The sequence below is a fragment of the Pipistrellus kuhlii genome, unplaced genomic scaffold (genome assembly GCF_014108245.1).
Source record: "Pipistrellus kuhlii isolate mPipKuh1 unplaced genomic scaffold, mPipKuh1.p scaffold_m20_p_11, whole genome shotgun sequence".
Taxonomy (NCBI): domain Eukaryota; kingdom Metazoa; phylum Chordata; class Mammalia; order Chiroptera; family Vespertilionidae; genus Pipistrellus; species Pipistrellus kuhlii.
In genome coordinates, this window is record NW_023425416.1 from 7,938,003 (window position 1) to 7,962,868 (window position 24,866).

General features: G+C 47.3%; 1 protein-coding gene across 26 annotated transcripts in view; it reads left to right on the forward strand.

Annotated features, from left to right (window-relative positions):
- The window catches only part of CADPS (calcium dependent secretion activator), a 410,937-nt gene that overhangs the window by 219,782 nt on the left and 166,289 nt on the right, over window positions 1-24,866 (forward strand). For all 26 annotated transcript variants that reach the window (XM_036430660.2, XM_036430656.2, XM_036430652.1 and 23 more), the window contains exons 7-8: window positions 11,965-12,076; window positions 18,845-18,984. In XM_036430660.2, the coding sequence (XP_036286553.1) occupies window positions 11,965-12,076; window positions 18,845-18,984 (252 nt within the window). The remainder of the gene's footprint in view (window positions 1-11,964; window positions 12,077-18,844; window positions 18,985-24,866) is intronic.

Here is a 24,866-nt window from a genome sequence, read left to right on the forward strand (position 1 = left end):
CATTTGTGACCACTCCCAGTGACTTCTCATAAATGTTAAACAGAGAGGAAAAAAATAACAAATCCACAAGCCAGTCCCTGGAGGTAGAGACAAGCATGGCTCACAACAGTGTCCTCAGGGACCCCTCTCTGTGGGGTGATGGGAACCCAGCTCATGAAAGCAAAACCAACAACAGCTCCCATAATCCCTTCTGTCAAAGGCAACAGGGAGGTCTCACAGGATGGGGCTGGCTAGTCAGAGGGCAGCCAAAGCTCTGAAAGGCCATCGCTGAGCCCCCCAAGTGCTACCTCTGAATGCCCCCCACAGCTCGGATATCCATTCATATAGAGCCACACATGTTGGGGCGCTCATTGCTGCTGAGGTTGGCTTGCTACTCATTGCCTCCCGTGTGGGAGGCTTGATTGGAGTGCCTTTGATGTGGTTGGGCTTCCCCTGGGAGCACTTGACCACCAATGGTTTGAGAGATGTTGGCTGCCTGCCTGGGCCTTGGAACACGTTGACACTCTTGCTCATTAGGGGACCTAGACAGAGCCTGTGGCAGCCTGAGCCAGCACAATCAGGCCTCAGGCCAGTTCTCACACTGGAGAGACTGCCTCATTTGACATTGCAAACAGGGTGGTTATTCTCTGAGGACATATGAGCTAGGAACTGTTTTTCCAAGCCAGCAAGGTCATTAGGCTGGTGTTTATTGAGTGCCTGTAATAGACTTTCTAACTATGTGAAAGGACTGTAAAATGTGGCTAGGCCCTCCAGGATATGCTATGCTAACTGAGGACCCGCAGCCCAATCTACAGGACTAAGAATAGAACCAAGATGGTGTGATTAAGTGCCAGATAAAGGCACTGTATCTGTTAGCTGTGGCTATGTAACAAGCCATCTCAAAACTGAATGTCTTCAAACCACAGTCACTTATTCCATTCATTGATCTGCAGATTGATTGAGTTGTTGGCTGATTCAATACAAGACTTGGCTGGGTGGCTATGTTTCAAGCTGTGGGTCTGGTTGACCTTGACTCCTGACCTGGAGGATGCTCTGATCATGGGGATGACAGAGGCACCAGAGAGCCAGGCCAGCCAAGCCAGCAGCTTTCAAACCTCTGCTTCTATCACATCTGCTAATGCCCCACTGGCCCAAAGAGTCACATGGATAATTTCAAAGTCAAGTTATAGAGATATATATGCTCTACACAGAAGGAAGTCAACAGCAAGTAGTCACATAGATAAACCTAACATCAGCGGGGCAGGAAGAAAACTCTCCCGTTGAGGAAGGCAGGAGAGAAGAAAGCTCTTTGAGTAAGAATTTGATCGAACTCAAGAGAAGGCCAAAGAAGAAAGTATGTGGGACGGGGGTGCGGGGAAGTATTCTGGGCATTTAGAGAAGGAAGGAAGTCCAAGAAAGTGAGGATGAGTTCTCAGCTCTTCCTTTGCCAGTGGGGCGGAATCAAACCTGAATTCAAGTCCCAGTGTTATTTTGCTCAGACTGAGAACACCAATGCCATTGCTCAGATGGTTTTGAAACCTCTCACATCTTCCTGTTTGAGTCTAGTGCTGGCACTTGGCTAAGCTGTTCGTGTATCTCTGCGATGTCACTGAATAATTATGCAAGGCTTATTGATGATCAGACTGGGAGACATTTTCTCATCTAATTCAACCAAGAGAATGCTCAGAGGGGAGCACGGTTAACATACCCATTTTATAGGTAAGAAAACAGAGGCTGCAGGGGACTCAGGCACCTGCTCAGAGTCACTTAAGTAGAAGGTGGCACAGCTGGTGTGGAACCTAGGTGGCCAGAGTTGAGACCCTCTTACTCCCCTGCTCCCTGGATAATGTGAGCTGCCCTTTAGTGAGAACTTACACTGTGCTCAGTGCTCCTCTCATTTCATTGAGAGATAGAAGCCCTGTGAGGTGGAGGCTGTTAACATGTCCCTGCTGTAGTCCTGAAAAGTGAAACCTGAGAGGCTGGTAAATTTGTCCAAGATAATAAAGCTCTTAGATGATGGAAACAAGTCAGTCTGCCTCCGAACCCTTCCCCACTGTCCCAGCTCCTCCCTTGTAGGTGATGGTCATGGCCTAAGTGCTCTCAGGGCTCTTCCCCTCTCAGTGTGTCTCACCTTTTCTTGGGTGGCTCACACCCTCAGTGGAACTGGTTGGAACACAAAAGGATTTGCAATGCATTTTCTCTTTTTTTTTCCTGGTCAAGTTCCCTTTAGTTGCTTAAACAAACTTTATTTTTATTGTTGACACTGGTACAGGTGTCTCCATGTCTCCATTCTCTCTCCCCCCCTCCCCCGCCCCCTCCCTTGTCTTGCCCACCTCCACCTAGGCCACCCACACACACACACACACACACCTCTGGCCTTCAACTATTGTCTGTGCCCATGGGCTATGCTTATGTGCTCTTTGGCTATCCTCTTCACTTTCATCCAGTCCCCCTGCCCTCCCCCGTGACAGCTGTCAGTCTGCTTGGTGTACCCGGTGTATCTGTGACTCTGGTTCTTCACTCTCTAATTCCCTCTTCGAGTGGCCTAGCAGTCTGTTGTGTGGCTCCTGTGCACTCAGGAGCCTTCTGGAGGCTGCAAGGTGTCCCAAAGCACATTGCAGTTCTAAAGACACAATTAACCATAGGGCTTCCCAGATGCTTAGAAAATCACAGGTTACAGCCAGAATAACCAGCTCAGGTTGTAAGAGCGATGACAGGGAAAAGCCCAGTGTGGGAAATTAGCTAAGAGCGGGCTGGCTGAGTCAGAGAGGAGAAAGTGAATGAACGTGTTCCCAGTAACTCCTTGAGAGCTCCCCCCACCCCTCTTTTTTTTTCCTGTCATGCAGTGAGCATTTCATTTTCTCTAAAGGTCCTTAGGAACTTGGAATAAATCGGTAATTAGAGTTAGGCAGCTAGAAGATGGAAATGCAGAGGAACCACAGGCTGGGACACAGCCATCATTTCCAATGACAAAAACCTCACCTCCTTCACAATGACAGATATCTTTGGGCCATGCTGTGAACTCCATCCCAGAGAAGGCAAAGCTGATGCTCAGGCCTCAGGCCATGTGATGTGTTGTCATCCCTATGATTTAACCCTTGAAGTCCTTTCCACTGCACCCGCCCCACAAACCCAGGACACCCAACACCAGGCTCACCCCACCTTGCCCACAACACTACAGCCGCTCACCCTCCTTAACCCCTCACCATCCGGCTCACCCCACCCTGCCCACACCATCCTCCCTAACCCCTCACCATCCTGCTACTGAGCCCAATAGTGAGCTTTCCATTTAGATCTTCCTGTTGACCACGTAGATGTTTTCTCATGCCTCAGCCTCCGGTGGAGAATGAAGTCTAAGCTCACAGGGCCCTGAAATATACAGATTCTGGTGGAATTCTGGTTTCCGGTCTGGCCTACATAGAGGGTGGAAGTCTTGGTTCCAGTGCCCACAACAAGAAAACAGCTGAACAAACTGAAAATCGGCAACTCTTAGATCCACCAGAGAATTTAGGTCACACGGCAAACCGCTGTCCCCAAATTAGAAAGACAGCCAGCTGCGGCAGAGGCCAGGAGCAGAGCCTGCTGCTTGCACACACAGCTCGCTCTACCCAGGACATCACATTCAGCTTTTCACAAAAAATGAGAAGGCAGACTAAAAATAAAAACATCAGAAGAGACAGAGCAAGCGTCAGAACCAGACTTGGGTCAGGCAGTGGTGCTGGGATTATCAGAAGGGATTTAAAACAACTATGATTAATATGGGCTCTAAGGAGGAAATAAAGTAGGCAACATGCAAGAACAGATGGATAATATGAGCAGAGAGATGGAAGCTCTAAGAAGGAATCTAAAGGAAATGCTGGAAAACAAATACCCAGGATCTGTCTTTAGGACAAAAATATAGTAGGCTGCATTATACAGGTCAGCAAACTGAGACTCTGCCAGTGGCCTAAGTCCACATATCTAAAGAGGAAGTAAGGATTAGCACCCAGATCTCCTGTATTTGAGTGAATTGTTGTATGTATTAGGCCTTCCAAAGGCACCTGGCACTGAGCTAAACTGGAATACAACAGTTAGCAAGACAGACTTATTACCTGCCCTTATGACGTTTATAGTATCGAGTTTATTAGAACAGCCTCTTTAACCATCCCAAAGAATGTAAGTCCACGATAATAAGCATTGCTCCAGTTAACTTTCAACTTGAATCTCATTACACGCGTGTGCATGTGTGTGGAAGAATTCACAATTCAGAGATTTCATTTCTTCAGCAAATGCCCACTGAGCATGCCCCATGGTGTCAGGCACTGTGCTAGGTGATAAAGCAGGAAAAAAGAGTTTGCATTCTAGCAGGAAGAGGCAAACAAAAACACAAGGAAGTACAGGTGATACTGGCTGGCTGCTGAATTTAAATATTCCACCCAGTCTCCTGGCACTTATAACCTCCCTCTTCCTGTTCATGTTCCCTCAGCAATCTATGATGTACATAGGAGGTCTGAAAGGTCCAGTGATGAAGTGGACGTGGGGCGAAGAGGAGACGACAATAATGTTGGGTTGCTGGCAGTACCTTTGACTACGTCGGGTGCCTTAGGAGAACAGACGTGAGGGAGGGAAGCTGAGCGAAGGCTTGTGCACATTTGAGTTCCTATTCCAGGGAGGGGGTACCAGTGGAAATGTCAAGTAGGCGAACCGAGCCTTCATCTCTCCGCCGCTCGGACAACCCAATCTCTGCAAAGCAAACATCTCATCTGTGTAGATAAGAGGTAGCCTAGCCTTTCCAATGCATTGGAGGAATCACACCCTACCCATCGGTTTACAGGAGACACAGCGGTGGCCCGATTGATCTGCTTGCCATAGAGCCTCCTGCAGCCTGCCTGCAAGCAGGCCGAAGGTTTGATTTAGTTATCTCCGGGCAATTATTAACTCTCCCTCTCAGCAACGGGACCAAGGCATCCTCCTTCCCTGAAATGACATTTCTCCCTTGTTAAAGCCCACACTTAATGTTATGAACCAAATCAATGTAACACCCAGCTCACACGAGCCATACACCTTGAGTAAATGCAAATCCAGGCTTCGTGGCAGGAATTACGGCCTTATGCTCAGCATTGCCATGGCAACTAGTGACATCATCCCCCGGCACCAACCTGCACAGAATCCAATCCTCCAAGGGTCCTTCTGCACTGAGAGTGGATGCGTTGTTGGCTGACTCACATGCGCCTTTATAAATATCACTCTGCTGCTGTCAAAGGTTCACAGGGGATGTTTGCTGTCATTCTGGGAGGTATATTCCCTTTGTGGCAAATGTTGATTTTTTTGTTCTTGAGGGGGGTGGGGGAAATTCTAATGAAAATTACTGTACTTGATTAGCAACATTTGTTGATGACATATGGTCTGAGGAGACTTCCGCAAATAAGAGGCTTTAAATAGTAAACAGAGATGTGATTGCGATGAAGCAGATGCTCTCCAACACACAGGGAAGGGCGCTTTGCCTTTAGATTTCTGCCCCCCTACCCACACACCTCCCACGCCCCTGCACATACTTCTCTCCCCTAGTTTCTCCCCCAGATCAAAGTGTTCACTTTCAAAGCATGGCACTGTGGCATAGGCTTGGAGAAATAATGTGCTGTGACTTTAAAAGTCATCTCCACCCCCAAAATATGAATTAACTGCTACTCATGTTTATTATTTGGTATTAATAATGATGTAGTGTGACTCAATGAGTCAGCCAGCTCAAGCGGATCTGGAAGCAGCATTTGGGCACCACGTGTCTGCAGTGCTCCGAAACACAATCCCAAATTTTCCAATGCGCCAAGGCTGCAGGAGAGAGCTCCATGAAGAACTGCGAGCAGCAAATCGGGTCGCAGTGGAGTGAGCCACCCTTGTTGGTTCATCTTTATGGATGCACTGAGGCGAGCACACTCTAATCCGCTAATGAACATAAAACTATTCACTTTGGACTGAGCCAGCGACCTCTCCGTGTATAGTAGGGGTCGGTACACTTTTTCTGGAAAGGACCTGAAAATAAATACTTTAGGCTCGTTGGCCATATGGTCTCTGTCATAGCTACTCCACTCGTTTTGAAGCACAAAGCAGCCTAGGCGACATGTAAACAAATGGGCCTAGCCCTGTTGGAATTATTTTATGGACACTACATGTCAATGTCAGATACTGTTCATGTGCACAAACTATTGTCCTTGTTTAGATTATTTTCAGCCATTTAAAAAGATAAAAGCCATTCTTAGCTCATAAGCAGGGAGTTGGCCAGACTGGGTTCATGTATGTAGCTTACCAACCTCTGGCCTATCATCCTAAAATGAAAGACATACTTTGTGTGCTTTCTGTGTACTGGGTATTGAGCTGAACAATGTGTATAATATATAAGAGCTTTTCTCCTACTTGTCCTGCCATGGACCCTCCGGGGTCAGTTCTATCCTTAGCTCCAATTTCCGATGTAAAGCCAGGGCCCAGACTCACACCTAGTAAGAGTATTCACCTGCATGTGGCATCTCCTAAAGTAGGATATAAGGTCCACCTTTGGATCCACAGCAGCACCTAACACGGTGGTCTGCACAGGGTGGACATTCAGGGAGTGTTTTTCATGTGAAGGGAGGAGTGAGGGCTAATTGGGTAGAATCCCTACACAGTGGAAGTCAGAGCTTCCTCTGGTGCACATAAGTTACAGGAGCGCATGCACTTGGTGCATGGAGCCTAGTGAGCAACTGTTCATCGATTTATTCCTCACCCTCGCACCAAAGGTATTGGTTTGGACAGGACACACATGTCTCAATACTCATTTCTTCATATTTGGAGGTGCCACTGGGGGTGATGGCATTTCTCCAGGCTGTGCTTGTGTGCTGGTGGCACTGCCTGTCATTATACCTATTGGCCTCCACCTGGCTCCTGGGTCTTGGCCTCATCAGGGAACCACTCCTTGACCTTCAAGGGCCTATGTCTTGCTCCTCAACGAGCTGCCCAGCGGTGCATGCTGCTCCTAAGAAACCACAAATCCTCAGGGAGAGATAAAGCCCTGGTTCAAAAGAAGCAGTCACACCCGTGCTTATCTCATGTGTCACTTCTTTCCAGAATCTCCTGAATTTGGTGACACAGTTATTCTGCAAATGTCACTTCTTCCTTAAATAAATGCTTATTGAATGCCAGGTCCTGTGTTGAGTGTAGGACATTTTAAAAAATCATGCTATGCTCCCTGCCCCCAAGGTGTTCTGTCTCTAAAGAGAGAGCCAGATACACACTCTTACTCACTCTAAGCTGAGCTGTGTTATGGGGAGGCAGTAAGCTCTGGGGTTCCATGCATGGGCTTTGGAGGTTGAATCCCAGCACCGAGATAGCATGAAGCCCTGACCCAGTTACTTAACTCTTCGAAGCCTAGTTCTCCTTGTATAAAGTGGAGATCATAACGGAACAGATCTCACGGAGCTGTCAGAGGATTAAATAAGATAATCTATCACTAACTACCAGCCTAGGTCCTGGCAAATCATAAGCACCCAGTAATTAGTGACTATTTTTAGCATTTTTGCCAGCTAGCGGTACTGTATGAGTTCAGTGGTAGACAAGATGGGGTTACAGCAGGGGATCCCCTCACCCACTGTCCTTGGTCTGCCTGTGTTCAGAGAGAAGTCAGTCAGTTAACCTTCCCAACCATCAGCCTCTTCAAAGTCTAATTTAATTTCAGTTTGGGGAACTTTGAAGAAGAGGTATTCATCTTAATAACCAGTCTGTGCATAGCAAAGGGAAAGAAATGAGCGGAGAGGGACGGCACAATGAGACCGAGATTCACTGATCTACTCTGGCCCTGCAGGCTGGTTGCCACTTCCCGAACCAGCTCATTTGGCTGCAGGAATGTCGCACTCTGTGACGTGTGCTGAACATGTGAACAAATGCAAACTGAGAGGCTGGAGCAGCCCGGTCCAGTTGATCTTGAAATGAAATTCTCCCATTGAGTTCACAGATTAAACAGATCAAGCCACAGGGCAGTGAATGGGGGGAGGTGTGAGGAAGGCAGTATGGAGGCAAGGTAAGACTGCCCTGCCTGTGGCTCTTTGCTAGCCTCGCTGAGCCTCCGTTTGTCATCTGTAGCTAGGGGGCTGTCACTCCCGTGGCAGCCAGTCCCTCCTTTCCACACAGAACAGCCTCCCACTGTTGCCCCCTCCCCTGGTCCATGCGGAACACCTCCCAGCTATCCCTCCTCAGTCCGGGCGGGACAAACCGGAGAGCACAGGACTCGTGGGCTTAGGTCTGTGTAGCTTCACAGGTCCCACACTCAGGACCTGTGTTGGGTGAAATGTTCTGTTTTGCCATCTTGAAATTCTTAATTTCATCTCTAGACTTGTGTTTGTAAGTGAAGTTTGATGAAACAATGGGACATGCATTTGGGCAAAGGAAATACTCAGAGAAAGAAAAATGCTGCACATCTTGGTACCTTGAATGGCACTTTTTTCATGCTTTTTGAATTAGGAGCCTCTCACTTTAATTTTGCACTGGGTCCTGGAAATGTAGCCAGTTCTGATTGGAGACTTTCTCTTCTTGCCTGCTGCACAGGGTCAGGTTACCATTTTGAAATCCGATGGACAAAGGGGGGTTCAGTAGTGACCTAACAACTTGAGGTGAGCCGAGGGTCAGGGTAGGAAGCCGAAAGCACAGCTGCAGGCCTGGTGAGAAGGGAAAGCAGCTCAATGTCCAATGGCCAGGGGCAGTCAGGGTGGCCTCCAGCAGCGTGACATCCTTCCAGCTGACTGGGTGTCTTGGAGGCCTCACCCTGCTCCATGAATGCCTTGTGAACTGAACATTATTGGGTAGTATTGAGGTTAAGCAGACTGGGCTAGTGCCTGCTGAGCAGGCCACCAAATTCCGCAAACCAGGTCCAGGTACAGCCTCCTGGGGATGCAGTGTGAGGAGCCCCAGGCACTGGGATCAGGGCTCTTGGTGGCTCAGTGTGAAAGCATCTCATTCCAGAACTGTCCTGGTTTCCAGCAGGAATCTTCCTCATCCCTATATCTAACCATGATAAATGTAAATGCTCAAAGAGATTATTAGCATAATGAATCATAAATAATAATTTAATGCTCATGTTTTTGCCTATTTGCTAAACTATCTATATAAAACCCAAATATGCAAATAAACCAAACAGTGGAACAACTGGTGCACTGACCACCAGAGGGCAGATGCTCAATGCAGGCACAGCCCACAGCCCGTAGGCCCTGATCTGTGGTGGCAGGGGGCAAGGCCTGCAAGCAGGCAGCACCAGGCTAGCCAAGGCAGGTGTGAGCAGGGGCCCAATCACCCCACCGGGTCACCCCACAGATCAGCCCTGATCGCCGACCCAACCTAGGGAACCTACCTGTGCACGAATTTTGTGCACCAGGCCTCTAGTCATTAATAGTTCTTGTTGTTGATAATCATGACAATAATAGAAGCAAGAGCTGTAAATTAAGAATTAAGAGATTTGTGTTCTAGGCCAACTTAGTTGCAATTCATTGACATAGATACACAAGATCTTGAGTTTCTACTGTGTTATTATTATTTTTTTTTAATTCTGAAATAGGGACGATACTAGCAGTCTTACTACTTACCTTGTGTAGTAGGAAGGACAGTGTCTGTCTTGCTTGCTCAGCAAAGGGACAGACTTAGTTAAGGAGGTTTCTAGATATGTGTTTTGTAGATAGCACAACATATGAGTGATCATCACCCTTAGAAGAATATTTCTGACATATCCTTATTTGGAGAAGGGAAGGCAGCCAAAATGTGTTGTGTTCTCATCCTGTTCCAAGCCTGCTACTATTTTCTCTACGAAATGAGGTTATTTTATTGCTGAGCAAATGAGAGAAAGAAACATTAATTAGTTTGCCTCAAGTCCTACAGTTTATAAGTGATTAACTGGGATTTGAACTAGGGATGTCTGGTTCAAAATGCTATGCCTTGGCACATCGCCTTTGCTGGGACAAAGATTGCCCTATCTTGGGACTTGCTGCAGTGCTAGCAATCAAACTTAAGACTATTCACTGAACATTCTGCTGTTGAGTTGAAACCTGTGACTTCTTGTTCTGCTCATGCCCTTGTCTGTGTCCTCTTCCTTTCTCTATTGTGGCTGTTGTTTCCTCATAGTTCTTGCCCCATTGTTCTGGTGCTATCTTTCCAACTCTCTCTAGAGCCCTCAGGACTTTGAATTTATTTTGAGTGCAACAGTGAGATTAGAAGTCAGATTTCTATCACTTACAAAAAAAAATGCAACCAAAGAACAGAAAAAAATAGTCAAGCTTGCTGTGTTAGTCAAAAAATGCCCATGAAAATGATAATGACAAAATAAGCCAGAAAAAGAAAAAGTGACGAAGGACATCCAATGATGGGCAAGACACCCTGTGATGTGCACTCTCATTCCCAGGTGGTAGAAGGACAGTCCCACCTTTATGGAAAGCATTGTGGGAATAGGTGTCTCAAGCCTTGACAGTATTCATGTTTATGGACACATAAAGGAATTATCTCCCACCTGGTCTCTATCCCAAGGAAATGATCAGAGAAGAAATAAAAAAGTAATGTCTATCCCAGTCTCAACAACAGAACAATGATTAAATAAATTATCATGTATCCATAAGTTACAGTATGAGAGAGTGATTAAAAAGAATAGCTAATGAATATTTTACAATATGGAAATTGGCCACCAGAGAAGGCAAAATGAAGAAATGCCTCTATATAAAGTTTTATCTCTTCCTGATTCATAGCTTTATAAAAGAAGATATATTTGGCATCATTTAGACAAAACTCATTAAGTGCATTCTAGGTGCTAAGCACTAGTTATCAATATAAATTAAACACAGTCTCTGTGCTTACGGGACTTACAGAATAATAGGGGATTCAGCTATGAAACAATCATACAAATCAACAGTTAAAAATCCAGTGATTGCCAGGACAGGAAATTAAATAACATGTTTTATTATTAATTAAGTAAGAGAGTTTAACACTGGAAGTTACGCCATGATCTCTGGGAAAGGGTGTCTAAGCGGACATAAGAGAGAACCAAAAGGAGAGCAGTGGGAAGGAACTGCCAGCAAAGGGAACAGCCCCCATGTGGCCCCGACAGAATGCCCATGGCACCACAGCTGGTGAATGGGAGACCATGCCAAGGGGTCTGGATGGCATCTGGTGTGCCTTGGAGCAGTTACCATGGGAGGGTGTAGGGCAGAGACTCCCTCAATGCAGGGACACTTCCAGAAGGTCACGCTGATTCCAGGTTCAGAGTGGGTGGACATAGCCCTGTAATATCAAGTAGGAACAGTGATGAGTGAACGGAGAGGCCCCATCTGAGGGGCCCATCAGGGGCTCACATCAGCCCCGCCTGGCACTCTACCCTGTGCCAGGCAAGCCAGGCTTCCCTCTGGGGTGGTCGGAGACTCAGATGCCCACAGACCATGAATGAGAAAGGGGCTTTCCCACATCCCTCCTTCCATCTTTCATGACAGGCTGAGCTCTATCCACTCTTCTCTCCCACTCACCTTTGAAAGCCAAGAGAAAGGAGGCTCCTCACACCCACTTCCCACTCCTACTGAAGTCTCTTTTCAAAGGCAGGTGTTGGCTCAGACCAAATGAAGCCCCATCTCAAACTCTGGAACTGCAGCTTCTCAGAACCAAGGACTCCGAGGATGCGAGGACATGTTCCTTAGTGGTTACCTGGGAATATGTGTAGGTGTAGTAAGAGCATGGGGGAACGTCCTCACCACTTGATTTCATGCGAACTCCTCCTGATTCCTCCCAGTGCTCTGTGAAGACCCTTGGCAACTTTCTGAGCATGTCTTGCATTCGCCTAACAAGTTAATTAACACTTTTTGTCACTCTGGCAGCTTTGGAGGGGAGGGGAGGAGGATGTGACAGCCAGCACCGCCTCCGTTAACCCTGCACTCACCCGATCCAAGCAGAAGGCAGCTGAATTTAGCATCATCTAGGCAGAGCTCTCCACACTGACCTCTCCCATTCTGTCCACAGCTGGGGCACCCAGGGCGACTTCTCCACGACCCACGCACTGCCTGCTGTGAAGGTGAAGCTGTTCACAGAGAGCACCGGCGTCCTGGCCTTGGAGGACAAGGAGCTGGGGCGGGTAAGTGCTCCCCTCACAGCTCGTGTGCACGCAAGTTGCTCCAGAGAGCGGGTGTCTCGGGTTCCCCTGAGACAGCATTGCCAAGAGATGAAGGACTGGTTTTGCCATTCATATCCCGGGGTCCTCTCTGCATGGACTGTGCAACCTTGAGCAAGCAAGTGCTTCAACCTCTCCCAGCCTCAGTTTCCCCACCCCCCCGATCTGGTCATCACAGTGTGCACTGCCCAAGACCGAATACCAAGCAGGGTCCTCCAGCCTTCCAACCCAAACCCCCTTTGGCCAAAGTGCTCCCTGCCCTTCACTATCCTGGAGTGAAAGTCATAGGTGATTTAACAAACTGACCCGCCTAACAATCTTTAAATCAACACAACATCACACAAAGGGAGAATGGAAGGCAATGACTCAATATTAATGTAATTTCAAAATGTGAAGCTCCAGCACGACTGCCTTAGACCTCAAGCAGGGGTCCGATGAGGAGACTCGCGGTGACGGGGCAGCTGCAAATCCGCTGTGGAGGATGGCGACCCCAAAGCTGAGCACCAGTGAACAGACCTACCGAATCTATAAGCACGTGTTGGTTACAACATTGCTTTTATTTCTCTGGAAAGTGCTAGGAGTACTTTGAGTGCACGTGTAACAAGTTTTTTAGGACCTGGATCCAGGTTTTCCCACCTCCGTCTATAGTCGGTGGGAATACTCAAAAATCAGGTGGGATGAGGGACAATTCCCTGTTGGAAAGGATTGTCTCACTCCTTTCCCAGATGTTTATTTTCCCTGGGGCCCACCATGCAATACCAACAGAGCTTAGCACCAATTCTTCTTCAACCAAAAAAGTCCTCCCTCCCAATTTGTTAAATAACTGGTGGATGGTACCACTCCCTTTGAGTACTACTGAGATAATAAGACATTTCTTTTTGCATCTCAGCTCTGGAGATTGCCCCAAAAAGCCAGTGGTATTTTTGGACCGGAAGTGAATTCTCTTGAAATGCTTCCTTCACCCCACACTGCATAGAATCAAATCTGAGCTCTGAAGTGCAGCCTACAGAGGCTCGGGTGATCATTGATCAGACTTCTGCCCACCTCCTCAGGCCTTTGCTGCCACCGAGCCCCAGCATCCTAAGCCAAATTTGAGTCCCTCAAATAAACCAAATTCTTTCCCACCTCAGGGGCCTTTTTCTCTGCCTGGAGCCCTGGCCCCACCTCCCAAGTCTTCGAAAGGCAGTCTCTTTATACATGACCCTCCTCCCTCCTGAGAGAACCTTTGCTGACTGTCCATCCTCCTTGAATTGCTCCCGCAGCCCCTGTTCACATCCTCCACTGAATCTATCACCATTGAGAGGAAGAGAGGAAGGATTTACAGAAATGTTTACCTCCGTCCTCCCCACCAGGCTGTGAAAGCTCCATGGGGACAGAAACCTAAACTATTTTGTCCGCCACCCCATTCCCAGAGCCCAGCACACAGACTCTCAATAGATTCCATTTCCCACTGGCTGAATGTGTGATCCCTCTGAGAGCTGTGTGACTTCAGCCAAGACTTCTAACCTCTCTGGGCCTCTGATATTTTATTTAGAGAATAAGAGAATACCCCGAGATAGGCACATGGGTGTGCGCACCTCACAAAGCCAGCAAGAACACATTACCCACGCTTTCTTCTTTCTTCCTTTGTCTTCTCACTTCCTTTTCTGCCTTTCATCTGTAGACCTGACCTGGAGTCAGATTACTGGGACCCGCGCCACAGATGGAACTAAAATACAACGCAAGCAAAGCTAATAGCAAAAAGGGTGCTTCCCTCCCCTAAAAAGGAGGGGGATGAAAGAAAAGAAGACGCTTAGTGTTTTCTTTAAGAAATGACAAGTATCCATTTCTGCCCCTAGAGGGAGGCCCACAGATGGGGACGTAGCCTGCCTTTCATTTTTCTGCAAACTTCCTTTTCCATGAAGAATCGTGTCAAGAATCATGAGTCTCAGAGAACTAGAATATTCGTGTCAGAAGAGACAAGCCCAGAAACACTCAACCTGAGTCCAGGAGGATTCCAGGGGACCCGGGAGCCCCTGGAAATTGTCTGCAAAAAGTGTGTGTGGGGGTGTGTGTGTGTGTGGGGGTGGGGAAGACTAGAATATGTGCATTTTTCTGGGCTCACTAGTTCAAAGCTTTCACCAGCTTCTCAAAGCTGTTCCCACTCAGAAAAGTTGAAACCACTGAGCTAGTCAAAGCCTTTCATTTCGTAGATGAGAAACTGATTCCTGAAGAGGCAGGAAGCTTGCCCAGAGCCCCCCAGTTTGCTGGGGCCCAGGCAGTGCTGGCCAGTGCTGTCCTAAGCCCTTAATGTCCAGCCCCTCATCCCCCCTCCACCACGGTCCTGATGAGGCAGCTGCAGATATCCCTCCTGTACTGATGGGCATGCTTGGCCGGAGGCGGTAGTTCACCAGGAGGGATGTTGCGTCACCCGCAGGGCCACTTTTACTCCACCACAGCATCCTCAGCAAAAACACAGCCCCCAGCTCTGTGGCCATGACCTTACCACAGCCCCCACACAGCCGTTCTTTTCTTAGTAAGTCGTTACATATTCCCCCAGATGCTAGTTTACACTTGTTCCTGCCAGTTGCCCTGGCGCTGGCCTGCAGGCCCTCGTGCCAGCTGGGGCGCCCTCTGCTGGTGGCATGTCACAGGCCGCAGCTGTGACTATTAAGTGCTCTTTTTCAATGCCAAGTTCCTTGGAACACTCTGGAAAGTGTTTCTATGCTGTTCTTCCCACGCGGAGCAGGACATAGCCACGTTCAAAATCCCGGTTCTACCTTCATTCATCCCACAGCAGTAATCTGCTTCATCTTTATTATGTTTCGTTTTTATTAACCTTTCTAATAATGAAAAAAAAAAAAAAAGCTGTGCATGCTGTAAAAGTATTAAACAGACATGTAGTGAAAGGATGGATCCCTTCCACCTCACTCTATTATCGTTTCCCAAAGAGCCTTGTTTTCAGTTTATTGTTTATTCTTCCCCAAATAGTCTATGCACGCACAAGCATAGAATATATAGGCATATGTGTATATATCCTTCTTTAAAAAGGAGTGCACACTAGAAAATTATTGTACATACTGCTCTGCACTTTGCTGGAATTATCAGTATATTTGGAGATTAGTCCATATCGGCCAAATTGACTTCCCTCCTTTTTCATAGCTGCATAGTATTCCATTGTGTGGATGCATCAGAATTTATTTAGGTTGTTTTCAGTCTTTGGCTATATGTACAAGGCTCCAGTAAATAATCTTCAATTTATTTTCTGGTACATATGTATGTATCTGTATAGGATAAATGTCAAAAAATATTTTGCTGAATGAAATTTGAATTTTGACATGTCCTACCAAATTGTCCCCTGAGGAGACATATATGCCAATTAGTACTTCTACAAAAGGCACCGGAATGACTATTTCCTCAAACCCATGCCCATACTCCAAAACCATCCAATTTTTATACATCAAAAATGACTGTGGGCCCATGTGTCCTGTCCTCTGTGCTATGCACAGAGCAAACAGGCATGATGGCAGGCAAAAACTTCACCTCAAAAACCGTAAAGGCTATGGACATAAAAGCTAGGACTTAGAGCGCAGTGTGCATGAGCACATAGCCAGGGCACACAGTCCAGTCTGAGGGGTGGGGTTGCCTTCCAGCCAAGGGACTACAGAGGTAGGGAGGGGTGTCAGGGTGAAACAGTCCCCTGGGAGGGCTGCCTGGGTGCCCTGGCTCCCAGGAGAAGCGGGGCTGGCTGGCGTGCAGCTCACCGCTCCTGCACGGGGCCGGTCGTGTTCCCACATCAGCATCACCACATCAAAGCGCAGCACACATGGCTGTGGCTGGGATGACGGAGTGCTTGATTAGCAGCCTGGAATGTCCAGATGAGGTGTCTGGGCTGCGCCGGGCTTACGTGCACCCAGAAGGACCCTAATAACTCAGCAAGGCTGACACATACAGAGGAGTCGTCAACCGGTCAGGAGGGTGGGGATGAAGATAGAGAGAACGCAGTGACCTCATCTCCCCATCCACGCTGGAGAGGAGGTCCCCTCAGGGGACCCCCATGTTGGGGAAGCAGTCTTTTTAGAGAGGCCAGCGCTGAGCTGAGGCCATTTGCTTTGGCAAGTGGACATCACATTGGCCGTGGGAAACACCCAGGACCATATGGCGGGAGGCCTGCTTGGGTGCCCAGGGCACCGCTCCCACTGACTTTACCAAACGCGCAGGAGGGCAGGAGGCCTGGGGGGAGGCCTGGCCTGCTGTCTTCCGGCTTAGGTTGTGCTTCTCCTCTTACTCCCTGCACACACCCCGCCTCACCTCTCAGGAGAGAGGGTCAGCCTCACTGGATCAGCATCCCTCCTCCCCACCCTCCAGGCTCAGGGCTCGGGGTACAGAAGATGACAGAGTTCTCTTGAGGGCAGGAAGTGGTGCCCCCCACACCGCCTGCCAGTGGCACCCTGACTCATTTATGTCCAGAGTCCTCCAGCAAGTCCAAGTCCACTGGTGCCAGTGATGTGAACTTACACGTTGGATGGTTGAATCTTAGCTAAGTTACCCCTCACAGAATGAACAAATGCCTAAAGAGGTTAATTACCACAGAAGGGCTCTGATTTAAAGGTAGTCCTAATGTTCAAGCCTGGCAAACAGCAGGAAAACGGTGGTGGCCTGCTCGCAGAGTCCCATCACCCAGTCAGCCACCCGAGACAGAGCAGCCAGTGATCACACAGGTCCCATGCCAGTCAAGACTACGGGCAATGCAGACTCGCATCCCGTACCCTTAGCAACCAGCTGTGCCTTCAACATAGACAGCAAAATAAGGCTCATGATAGAGCAAAGCCACCACAATTTGCAAGGCACTTACTTAGACAATAGTTTTTTGTCTTTAGCCCATCTTTTAAGATGTCTATATTTGTGTGTGTTCTATGACATATATAATCAATGTTAACACAAAGTAGCCATGTAAATGTGAAATATATATTTGGGTATATATTTTTACTGAGATTTATATATAGGCATATCTCATTTTCCCATTTTTTGGGGGGGAGGGGGAAGGGTGGTTAAAAATTGATGGTTTGTGGCAAGCCTGAGCTATTCTATCAGCACAATTTTTCCAACAGGCTCAGATGATGATTATCATTTTTTAGCAAAAAAAGCGCTTTTAGACATAATGCTGTTTATGTGTAATAGCCTGCAGTATTGTGTGAACATAACTTTTCTATAAACAAAGAAACCAAAATCTTCTTGTGATTCACTTTATTGTGACTCTCGCTTTATTGCGGTGGCCTGGACCTAAACCTGCAATATCTCTGAGGCGTGCCTGTGTTCCTATTGACATATTTTATATAGGTAGTGATGCAGTACAGACATTGGGCTAGTTGCTCAAAATTATCTTACTGATGTAGGGCCTGGTCAAAAACACGTTGGCAGCCTGTGGTCTGAAATATCAGGATTTCTTTTATTTTCATGGTAAGTCATTGAGAGGACTCTAATTTTGTCTTTAACAAAAATATACACACTTCCCTTCATCAGAGAGAGGGGATTTAATGGAAAAAGAAAAAAGAAGGGAGAGTCAGGCTTGGAGTCAGAGGGTGAAAAATCAGCACAAGTGAGGCCTGTGAAAGGGGCGGATGGTCCTTTTCTGTCTCGGTCCCTCCTCTTCTCGGAGCTCTTGATGCACAGTCGTCCGAGAGCCCTGGGTCCCTGCCCTCCAGGCCCAGCCTGAGCTGGCATGACAGCGCTGCGGCCTCTGCAGGGCCCCTCCCAGCTCCTCCAGCGGTGACAGGAGCCCAGGTCAGGGGCCGGCCTGCCCACTCCTGGAGAAAGTGGCTTTGAAAGCAAAGCCACAGCCACCAAGCACTCCGCCAGTGCAGAGGCAATGCTCAGCCAGCCCAGCTCCTATTGTCCTGTGTTTAGTTCCCATCCCCGTGGTTCAGGGGATTTTCCAAATTCCTCTCCTCCCCAGCATATGCTCCCCAGGTCCCACGTGGCTCCTGGGAACCCGTTCATCTACAGTGCAGAAGGGACATCCCTGAGCTTCACTCACACTCGGAGGCAGGGAGACCTGAGGCACAAGCCCCACAGGGCACACCATCCCCGAAACCCCCTGCAGAAGCTGTCTCAGGCCGACCCTTCCCCCAGGGCAGAGTAGGCTGGCCCATGATGAGATGAAAGCGCAGCTGACATAGGTTGAAACGTGTGCCTGGCAGCAGGCCCCTCCCCTCTCTAAATGGCACATTTCCCATCCATCAGATAAGGTGCCCCCACTTTACCTGCGCCTCTGAGGGATTCTCCTGTTGCAAAGGTGGGAGGGATCCCAGAGGAAGGGAGAAGGGTGGGCCAGCAGTGCCCTCTGAGATGGAAGATGTTTCTTCCCTTCACACCATCTTCTTGTGAGGAGGTTGGTGGGCGGAGAACTCTCTCTTGCTTTAGTACTTCTGAGCTTTGGAAAAGTATGAAAGCAGGATCCCAGAAACCGCAGTCCTTACTGTTAGAGAGTTATCCAGGGAGAGGGAGAAGGGAGCAGAGAACATCATTTCTATCCCAGGCCTGGCTGGTTGGCAGGAAGCAGCCGTGATTGGGAGGCAAAGTCTTGGTTCTGAGTCTGATGGCCAGGACGCTGCTTCAAATGGCTCCCTTCCCTCAAGCCATGGAACCTGGGCAAGACACTCCTTCTCCACAGCAAAGTTTCTCATCCACCAAAATATGCCCATAACAGTGCTTCCATTTCCTGGCTAAGATGGCTGTCCTTTATCCCCACAGGTCATTCTCCATCCCACCCCAAACAGCCCCAAGCAGTCAGAGTGGCACAAAATGACAGTCTCCAAAAACTGCCCTGATCAAGACCTCAAAATCAAACTCGCTGTCCGAATGGATAAGCCTCAAAACATGAAGCATTCTGGGTAAGTGCTTTTTCTCTGGAGGGCCGTTTTGCACAGGCTTCCATTTATTTCTTAACATATTTTCTAAATAGAAAAACTTATCCTCAGAGAACCACCTGGAAAGAAATACAAAGGATCCATGAGAGGTTATGAAAATACTCTCATATTTACAGTTGTCTGCAGATCTCCATGGAGGATTGAGTCCAGGACCCCTCATGGATGCAGTGGCGGAGGGGTTGCATATAGCCTGGCACATCCTCACATATACTTTAAGTTGTTTCTAGATTACTTAAAATTTCTAACACAATGTCAGTGCTATGTAAACAGTTGTCATACTGTATTGTTCAAGGAATAATGACAAGAAAAATGGTCTGTGCGTGTTCAGTACAGACTCAGCCCTCTAGGCCTGACTACATAGTAGTCATAGTTGTTTGGATCCCAGGACACGGAACCCATGGATGCAGAGGGCAGGCTGTGCCATAAGCTTCCTCCGTTCTTGGGATCACCGCACTGTGTTTGCCTTGGTGCTACCTGTCAAGATAGAACCATTTCCTTCTCCTCTGGACAGGGATTCCCAGGACATCCACTGCCTCACTAGAAGCATGCTGGGTGATTCCGGTTTCAGAGGTTTTATTGGCTTCACCTTTTGATTTCTCAGACTATGAATCCCTCCCTTGTACCTTCGTTAATAACCACATACAGGAGGTATGAACAGTTGTCATTGGTGACCTTCAAACAATCACCTCATATGGAGTCAGCTTTTCCTCCTTCTTATATTCTTGGCATACACTGAGTGGCCAGATTATTAACCTAACCCTAAGACTTAATGTATATCATATATAATAATCCTATATAATAAAAGGCTAATATGCAAACTGTCCCCTCGACCAAGAGTTCGACCAGTAAGCAGGCCAGCCAATCGCCCATGTCCCCTCCCCCTGGCCAGGCTGGTCGAAACCCACCCATGCATGAATTCATGCATCAGGTCTCTAATATATATATACCGAGTGGCCAGATTATTATGCATACAGAGATCATAATAATCTGGCCACTTAGTGTATATTCCAAACTGCTGAATGGGAATTCTCCCGTGTATCTCTCCTCTTCAAAGTACACATCCAGGTTTTAAGCAAATGGTTGGAGAATTCTGTGGAGTTTCAGTAGCACAGGGAGAATTCGGCATCTTTAGCAAAATCCTGGCTCACAGAGGGAGTCAGAGAGAGAGAAGTGAGGAGGGAAGGGCAGACCAAAGAGAGAAGCAAAAAATATGAATGAATCTCTGTCCTCAAAACTGCTCTTTAAAAACTTCCTTAAAGGGACCACATCTTGGGCTGTGGGAGCCCCATACCAGGAGTTTCACAAATACTCCCTCATGTCATCCCCAGAGCAAACACTTGGCATAGGTATGATTTTCCCCATTGGACAAGTTCCCACATTTTTTTCCCCTTGACTCTGTTGGAAATTGAACTAACTGATCTGGATTTAGGAACTTTTCTGTTGATGTATTTGTAAAATTATTAACGTATTTCAGATACCTTGATCCTATAGATGAAAGAAGAAATATGTAGCTCACTCTGACCTGTTTCATAGCTATTTAATATCACTGGATTGCCGTTTAAAGATCATCCCTGCCAGGACATATGCCAAGAGGGCCTAGAATAGTCCTGAAAAGTGAACAGTGGGCACCTTGAAATAGCATTGTCAGAGCCAGCGTGGGGGAGTCAGGGAGAGCAGCCTGGGAAGTTGCACAAGGGAAGATTCAGGGAAAGTGGAAATATTATGAATTACTTTTTTCCCCCCCACTTAAAATGGGTTTACTGAGCCCCATTGAGTGGGGAAGAGTGATAGAAACATCCAAGCAGTGTCACCATTTAGAGGATTAGAGAGAGGAATTTTTAAGAAGCCTGGCTGAAGTCATGAGTCGTATTCACTTTACTGTGTATTGAAACATAAAAGGAAACTCAGAATTACTCCTGGTTGGTGGACTGTGGTTCGTTGAATGAGCCCCTGGCCCATTCAGAATAACTTTCTTTATTGAATAGAAAAATTTCAGTAAGAACACCATCGCTGCCTTTTGGCCTTAAGACATTGGTACCTGGGCATATTTGAGACTTAGCAACGCCTCCGTGGCTTTCTAATCATTATCTTTTACATCCACGTAGTGTTTTAAGCTCAGGAAGTGCATTCAGTTACATGATCCCATTTCATCCCTGAGACAGCCTCACAAGGATTAGGTATTATTATCCTCCCATCTTAATAAACGGCCTCTTTCTTCACCCAGTTACTCAGACTAAGGTCCTTGGAGTCATCTTGGTCTCTCTTCCTCTCTCACCCCTCATCTCATCCATCATCCAATTCTCCTCACTCCACCTCCAGAGTGAATCCAGAGCTCAGCCTCTCATCACCATCTCCACATCACCATTCGAATCCAAGCCTCTAGGACTTTTCCCCCCACTTGTTTGCACTTGCCTCTAGACAGTTCCCCTGGGGTCTTGCCTCCCTGTAGTCTATGTAGAATAATTCTTTTGTAAAACACAAGTCAGATCCCATCACTCAAGGGCTGGAGAAACCCCCACTGATTCCCCAACTCATTCAGAGTAAAAGTCAATGCTGTTACCATGGCTACAGGGCCCTGTTTGATAAGGACTTCATTACCTCTCTGACCTTGATCACTGCTCCAGACATACTGGCCTCCTTGCTCTTCCCAAAGACTCCAAGTGGACCCCCATCCCAGAGCCCTTCCCCCCACTGTTCCCTCTGCAGTGAGCGCTCCTTCTCCCCTATGCAGATGTCTATGTGGCTCACCTTGGTTTCTGCACGTCTCTGCCCCTCATCAGAATGCCTTTCCTGGCCCACCTGTGTCCTCCCTCTCTTTCTTACTCTGCTTTACGTTTACTAGGGCACTTATCAACATCTCACATATCATAACCTTCTTTATTCGTTTGTTGTCTGTCTTCCACACTAGATATGAGTTCCTTATCATTAGGGACATTTGTCTCCTTTGTTCAAGGAAGCAACTATAGACCCTGACATGAAATAAAAGTCCAATACATTATTTGTTGCATAAATAAGTGAATGAATGAGCTCCCATTTTACAAAGAAGGAAACTGAGGCTTAGAATCCACATTTTAAAAATAAGGAAAAGACTTGCCCAAGTCAGAGTAAGCCTCAGAGCCAGGTCTAGAATAGTTTCAGTACAACCTTCACTACAAACCTGAAACTTAAATTCAATGAACCATGTCCATCAACCTGGAGTAATTCACAACAATACTGATTTTCCTTTTATGTTTTAACAAGTCCTTTTTAAAAAATAATTTTTTATTTATTGATTTCAGAGAGGAAGGGAGAGGGAGAGGGAGATAGAAACATCAATGATGAGAGAGAATCAATGATTGGCTGCCTCTTGCATGCCCTCATCAGGGATTGAGCCTGAAACCTAGTATGTGCCTTGACTGGGAATCTAACCATAACCCCCTGATTCATGGGTCAAGGCTCAAACACTGAGCAACACCAGCCAGGCTGTAGCTCTGTCTTTTAATGAGAGTATTTATTAAGCCTATTTATATTTATAATTGAAATGGTTGGTATAAGTTAAATTGCTACTTGTCATCTTGCTAGTTGTTTCTTGTTTGTTCCATCTGATAGGTTTCCTTTTTTCACTTTTTCTTGCTTCTTTTGAATTAATTGAATACCTTTATTATTCCATTTTATCTTTTTATTATATTAGTATATAGAAAGGCCAATTAGGTCAATTGCCTAAACTGTAATCTTTGGCACTACCACTTACTAGCTGAGGGCAAGTTCCTTAACCTCTCTGGACCTCATTTTGCTCAGCATGAGATGGAGGTAATGATAGCGCTGGCCCCGAGGGTTATTGTGAGGTTTAAATGAGTTCATAAATGTCAAGCATTTGATGTAAGGTGAGAGCTACAGCTACAGTGGAGTTCGGGAGTTCGTGGTGTTTGTTACCATTGGTGTTGTTTGCATTCACCTATGCTTTGCACCTTTCCTCAGCCACAGGTCCTGCTAGGCTGCTATAATACAAGAAGACTGAGACACTGGAGTCCCAGCCCCCCTATCCCGACCCCTGTTCTTTCTCACTCCCCAGGGAGGGGAGGGAGGCCTTTTGGTAGGAATCATGGTTTTTGTCTCACTGTGACTGCTCTTCTTAGGAAAAATTGTCATGAAGAATTTCTGGGGGGGAAAGATTTTGCCCAGAGAAAACAAGTGCCTCCCTCTGCACCTGGAACAGGCCAGCACCAACCCCCATTTCTGGGCTTGTCCGTCACTCTAGCTCCTGGCTGCCCATTTTCCGGCATCTTAACGGAAGATACACAATAAAACATTTTCCCCGTGGATACCCATCATGTGCACATTAGTGCTAAGCACAGTAGGTGCTTAATAAACAGCTGAGGTCCTACTTTACTTACAGTCACAAACACCACATGAAGGACACTGTCCCATTTTTTTTATTCCCTCGAGGCCAGGGTGTCTTCCATGCATTTGACTGGGATTCCTGGGACTTAAGTTGAACCCAAGTGCACCCTCCTCATCTCTCTCTCTCTCTCTTTTTTTTTTTTTTAAAGATGTTTTTATTGATTTTAGGGAGTAAGAGAGGGAGAGGAAGAGGAAGAAGGAGAGGGAGAGAGAGATGGAAACATCTATAAGAGAAAAATATCAATCGCTGCCTCCTGCTTGCCCCCTACTGGAGATTGAGCCTGTAAATTGGGCATGTGCCCAGACCAGGAATCAAACCGGTGACCTCTTAATTCCTGGGTTGATGCTCTACCACTGAACCACACCAGCTGGGCTTCCTGGTCCTTTGTAGTTCACTCCGGACTCTCATTGAGCTAAAATGCCACAGGGAATGGCAGGGATGGCAGTGGCCCAATGGCATGGGATTTACCGAAATGCTACAAGACAGGATTCATTAGAATCATGATGCAAAATGTGACCTGAAGACCTAAACCCAGACGCGTGCACTTCACCCTATTTCCCAACAGATATGTGCCTGGAAGCAAAACATACATTAAAATAAAGGATCCAAAGGAGTTGGTAGTTACAGACTCTTTCTACTACCACTAGTAGCAACAAGAATAACAACACTCAACAGCAATGCCTAACATTATCAAGATTCTGCTACATGCCTGTTATACCCTTCAGAGCAAACCAACTGCCCCCCACCCATGCACCAGGCCTCTATCCTATCTAATGAAAGAGTGATGTGCAAATTGACCATCACTCCAACATACAAGATGGCTGCCCTCATGTGGTCAAAGATGGCTGCCCCATGTGGACACAAGATGGCCCCCACAAGATGGCCAGCAGGGGAGGACAATTGGGAGGGACCAGGCCTGCAAGAGTGGGCAATTGGGGGCAATCAAGCCTGCAGGGGAGGGCAGTTAGGGGTGACCAGGCTGGCAGAGGAGGGAATTTAGGGACAACCAGGCCTTCAGGGAAAGGCAATTGGGGGAAAGGGGAGAACATCCAGGTGTGTAGGGGAGACAGTTAGGGGTGACCAGGCCTGCAGGGGAGGGCTGTTAGGAGCAATCAAACCAGCAGGGGAGCAGTTAGGCATCAATCAGGCTGGCATGAGAGTGGTTAGAGGGTGATCAGGCTGGCAGGCAGAAGAGGTTAGGGGCAATTAGGAAGGCAGGCAGGTGAGCAATTAGGAGTTAGCAGTGTTGGATTGTGAGAGGGATGTCCAACTGCCCATTTAGGATTGGGCCTAAATGGGCAATCACACATTCCTCAAGGTGTCCCAGATTGGAGAAGGTACAGGCTGGGCTGATGAATACTCCTCCCCCACCCCCAGTGCATGAATTCTGTGCACCAGGCCTCTAGTTTTATCATAAGTCAGCTTTTATTGGGCATCTACTTTCTGTCAAGCCTCATACTTATAC